Here is a 3201-nt window from a genome sequence, read left to right as displayed (position 1 = left end):
TACCCCCCCCCCACCCCCCCCCCCCCTCCTCTGCACAAAAAAACAGTATCCGTGGCATTAAAGAAGGCGAATAAGGGAAATTGTTTTTGCACTTAATGGCTTCTATAGGGGGGTTTTCGGGGTGGGGGCTTCGATAAGAAGGATTGATCTGGTCAGATGAACGGAGATTAATGTTACTACCAACTTAATCAAAATTAAACAATTACTTTGCAACATGTATAATCCAACATGACGTATAATTAACTTTGGAATATGACAGCTAAATTTTGTGTAGACTGGGAAACTGATTGTACCAGAGCTACTTATGTTTTATGCCAGGAAACTTCTTGAAAATAGGAAGAGAGCATAATGTAGTTCTTAGCTACTTAGCTGAGAACTATTGTATTAAACTTTTTGGTATATATCTCACGGACTTGGTAATGTTATATATATCAAATCAGTCAACTACACCTTAAAATCAAAGAAGTGGAGTTAGTTATGTGGATCCTCTATGTTATATTCCAGTCCTTGCATTCCAATATTGAAAATTTACTTGTCTTTTAAGGGTGAATCTAGGTTCTCTAAATATCACACTTTTCCCTTCAGTGGTATAAAAGTCATTAACCAAACTAAAGGACTTCTGACAAATCTAATGGAAGTATCAGATATCTCAACCGGTTGGCATTACCCATATTGATCATTGTTACCAGTGTTTTCTTATCGAAGTCTGCATTTCTGAGAGATTTTAGGTCTTTTGGGACTTCTTTTTTATTTTTTTATTTTAGTTTACCTCCTTCCCCTTTAGTACCTCAAATCTTTACATGTGACACTAATGGATGATGGATCTGTGAATTTGGATATCTACATAAAACATGGCCGAACCATCTTTAGGCAACCAACCTTTTTTTTGTATCATCTATGTCACATGTTTGTGTTCCTAGATTAGTTTGATCATTTCTAGTTATTTTCTTGTATGATCACATATTCATTTTAACATTTGTATTTAGGAAACACCGATACCTATATATTGGCTTTTGAGAACCCATGTTCAGTCCTTATTGCTCCTCCATTTGAATTATCCTAATTAGTCCCATATGTTCTATCTTCATCTACCATTGCATTTCTGAGAAGATTGCTTAGATATTTGAAGTATCCGACCTATCAAAAAGAATAATTGAGTTCGTAGTAGTTATTACAACTTGCAGTTCCTCTACTCGTCTTACTTCAACTAACCCTTACTCTCTAGAATACTAGCTTTCTTAGTTTCTCTGTAGTTCTAGTTCTTGGCTGACATTCTTGCTAGTTTTGTCAATAACACAAACTCATATGCAAATAGCATGCATCATTTTTTGGGGGTATAATTATAGCATATGATATGGGTAGTAAAACCACAATCATATGGAATTCCTTTCTGTCGCCTCCTGCTTGTTGCACATTTGTGACCTTTTTCGTCATACACATACTTTTTAAGTATTGTTGTATACGAATGCTCATCGACCTGGTATAATATTCTTTTTAGGAGTTTGATGTGATTATGTTTTCTCGTTTCTGCATTTCTTGTATTCTGTTGATGGACCAAACTGAAATGCTTTTTATACCTGCAGACACATTTTATCCTACCTGAGTATCTCATGCAAAAGGATCAGATGCAGACCCTTGAGGAAGCAAAGGATGTGTTGAAAAAAGCTGGTGTTGCTGATGATGAGATGGCAGCTCTTGAGAGGCAGTTAGTGCCCCCAGAAGATGAAACAAAGGGCAAAGAACAGAGTCGGGTAGTTGGATTTGTAAGTGCAGGAGTAGTTGAATCAAATGGACAGAAAGTGACAACAAACAATGAGGATATTGAGCTACCTGAGGAAAGTGACTCTGAAGAGGAAGAGAAGGTTGAGATTGCGCAGAAGGATGTCCCTGCTGCAGTTTTTGGAGGTTTAATCCGTAAGAGGGAAGAAGGTGACGAAGCAGAGGACGACTCTGCTGCCAAGAATAAAGATAGTGATGGTCATCTTGGCGCTCTAGAAAGAATAAAACGAAGGAGACAAGGCTCTTAGAGGGTGTTTGTATTCTTCTACTGCACTAGCTGGACTCGAAAATTTTGACCTTATTTTAAACTTACTAGGTGCATTCGTAATCCTGTAAATTAATGTTAGTTTGTTGTAACTTGAGTTTGCCCATGGAGGTTGTGAAAATCACTTGTTATTCAATACACACTTCTGTTTATCCTCTATCCCTAAAAACGGGATGGCAGTTATAGTGTTACACTGCAAGAATTCATCATTTAATGCGTCACGTAGACTTGTGTTTTCCTATTATGTTTTATGTTAGTTCCTTCTTTAGCAACCTCAAGTGCAGTTATGCAATCATACATTCTGAGTTCAACTATTGATATCTGCGCTGTTATAATGGATAGTGAACTTGAATGAAGTCGCTGAAATGAGCACGATTTGCCTTGCTTTCTTTGATGACCTATGATTTGCTTCCACTTTCTCTGATGTTCTTACCGCCTATCTGCCGTTTTTGGGTAGGGGTAGGGCAAGGGCTGCGTACATCCTATGCTCTCCAGATCCCAGTTGTGGGAATTCACTAATTTATTGCTGTTGTTGTTTCTCTGATCTTCTTATGTTGAGTTAGCTTAATTCGAGGTGTGGGTTTGGGTTGCTCATCCTATCATCCATACCAACTTCAAATATGTTTTTTTGGGGTCATGCAGCACTTGCGGCAAGAACTCACTCACATGAAAATAAGAATGGCAGGCGGTGCGGGTTCTGTTTGAACCCGCACAATTTTAACACCGCCTTCCACCCCCCCATAGGATTTAAACCCGCATCCACTTGTCCCACACTTCACCGGCGTTCACCGCCCCGCACCGCAATTTTTTTATAAAAAAATCTCTTTTTTTTTTTGGTTTTTTGCCGGTAGTCGCGTTATATAAAGATGCCACAAACATCTACACAACATCTTAAATTTGCCACTTATATTTTGCATAAAGATACATTATGTATTTTTAAGTCTAATCATTTTGTTATAGTTGCCTATCATTAGTTTCACAAAGATGATTTAAGAAACACCATCAAAATATTATCTTCTACGCTTTTAGCCATTTCTGGTATTTCCTATCGATGAAACAAAGCAAAGTATGTAAAACTTGGTAACTTTGACAATTGACATGATACCCTGTATAGATCCCATATGTTGTCATTCTCCTATTTCTGTAAATTAGAAGGA

General features: G+C 37.6%; 1 protein-coding gene across 1 annotated transcript in view; it reads left to right on the top strand.

Moving 5' to 3' along the window:
- Window positions 1-2288, top strand: part of LOC109227277 (pre-mRNA-splicing factor SYF1) — a 7953-nt gene extending 5665 nt beyond the window's left edge. Inside the window, exon 5 of the mRNA XM_019392381.1 lies at window positions 1584-2288. Coding sequence (XP_019247926.1) covers window positions 1584-2027 — 444 coding nt within the window. The 3' untranslated portion in view covers window positions 2028-2288. The remainder of the gene's footprint in view (window positions 1-1583) is intronic.

This window comes from Nicotiana attenuata, chromosome 1 (genome assembly GCF_001879085.1).
Source record: "Nicotiana attenuata strain UT chromosome 1, NIATTr2, whole genome shotgun sequence".
NCBI lineage: Eukaryota > Viridiplantae > Streptophyta > Magnoliopsida > Solanales > Solanaceae > Nicotiana > Nicotiana attenuata.
The sequence above is the reverse complement of the archived record's forward strand: the minus strand, read 5'-3'. Positions and strand labels throughout refer to the sequence as shown.